Genomic DNA, 1,109 nt, shown 5'->3' on the forward strand with positions numbered 1-1,109 from the left:
CTGCAGCCGTCCAGGAGTTCAGTCATGAAGGAGATATACACTATGGCCAGGCGCAGTGTCTCTATCCGGGAGAGCCTCTTCTCGTAGGCGAAGGTGGGCACCTTCTTCCTCAGCTGATCGAACGCCTCATTGAGGTTGAACATCCTCTTCCTCTCTCGTATGTTGGCAGCCTGGCGCTGAGCGTAGGTGATAACCCTCTTTCTCCTGGGTCTGTCCAGGAGGGAAGCGCTGCGCATCCTCTCCTCTTCCTCATCCTCTTCCTCGTCTTCGAGATCTCCGTCTCCGAAAGCAGCCAGGGGCAGCCCCCGGGCCATCTCCTCCTGGAGCGACAGGGCTCTGTCCCCGAAGGGAGGCCCGGAGGCGACCTCGCAGAACGCCAGGCCCGTCCCGGTCCGGGGGGCACCCTGAGGGGCTCCCAAGGAGAGGTCGGCCACGAAATCCAACACTGAGGCGCCCAGCAGTCCCCCTGGGCAGGGCACTTGCGGAGCTCTGCCGTGCAGCTCATCCAGCAGCCCCAGGCGCTGGTGGGCTGGGAACAGGCTGGCTGACATCTTACTTCAGAGAGGGCTTAATCTGGTCCCCATCCCCAGCCCCGGTGTCGTTAATATTTATAAGCCCTCGGATAACAGGATTAGCAGGGCTAGAAAGACAGGCTGTAAAATTTCTCGCCGTGATGCTGATGAGAGGCGACAGGCAGCTCTCTCGGGGACGCGTGGATGCTCCCGAGAGAGGAGTCCCCAGCGAGTCAATCCTGTCACAGCGATCAAGGACAGTTCCTTCTTGGCAAAACCCTCCGCTCTTACCTGCTGAGCACTTTTGTCTCTTCTTACACACCCGAAACCAAACGATTTTCAGTCTCTTTAAAGACTGCAGCCGCAGAGCCGTGTCTCCTTTGGGCTTGTTTTCCTGCTTTTTGTCGGGATCTCTGAACCCTGAGAGGCAGCCTGACAATTGATGTCAGGCAAGTGCATGTATGCTTTTAATGATGTCCTGAAGAGGGGACCTGCATGCAGAGGGTCACCGGGGAGTGTTTACCCTGTATCCCAGCGCAATGGGAGCTGAATGACAGGACCTCCATTAGCCTAAGTAAGCTTTGTAGGGGACCCGAT

General features: G+C 57.6%; 1 protein-coding gene across 1 annotated transcript; it reads right to left on the reverse strand.

Annotated features, from left to right (window-relative positions):
• Positions 1 to 7: 7 nt before the first annotated feature.
• LOC104493676 (fer3-like protein) lies at positions 8 to 551 on the reverse strand (the record flags this gene model as incomplete). Its single annotated transcript, XM_010136403.1, has 1 exon — positions 8 to 551. A coding segment is annotated over exon 1 (544 nt), but the record flags the coding sequence as incomplete, so codon positions are not given.
• Between the last annotated feature and the right edge of the window lie 558 nt (positions 552 to 1,109).

This window comes from Buceros rhinoceros, unplaced genomic scaffold, assembly GCF_000710305.1.
Source record: "Buceros rhinoceros silvestris isolate BGI_N320 unplaced genomic scaffold, ASM71030v1 scaffold16655, whole genome shotgun sequence".
NCBI classification, from domain to species: Eukaryota; Metazoa; Chordata; class Aves; order Bucerotiformes; family Bucerotidae; genus Buceros; species Buceros rhinoceros.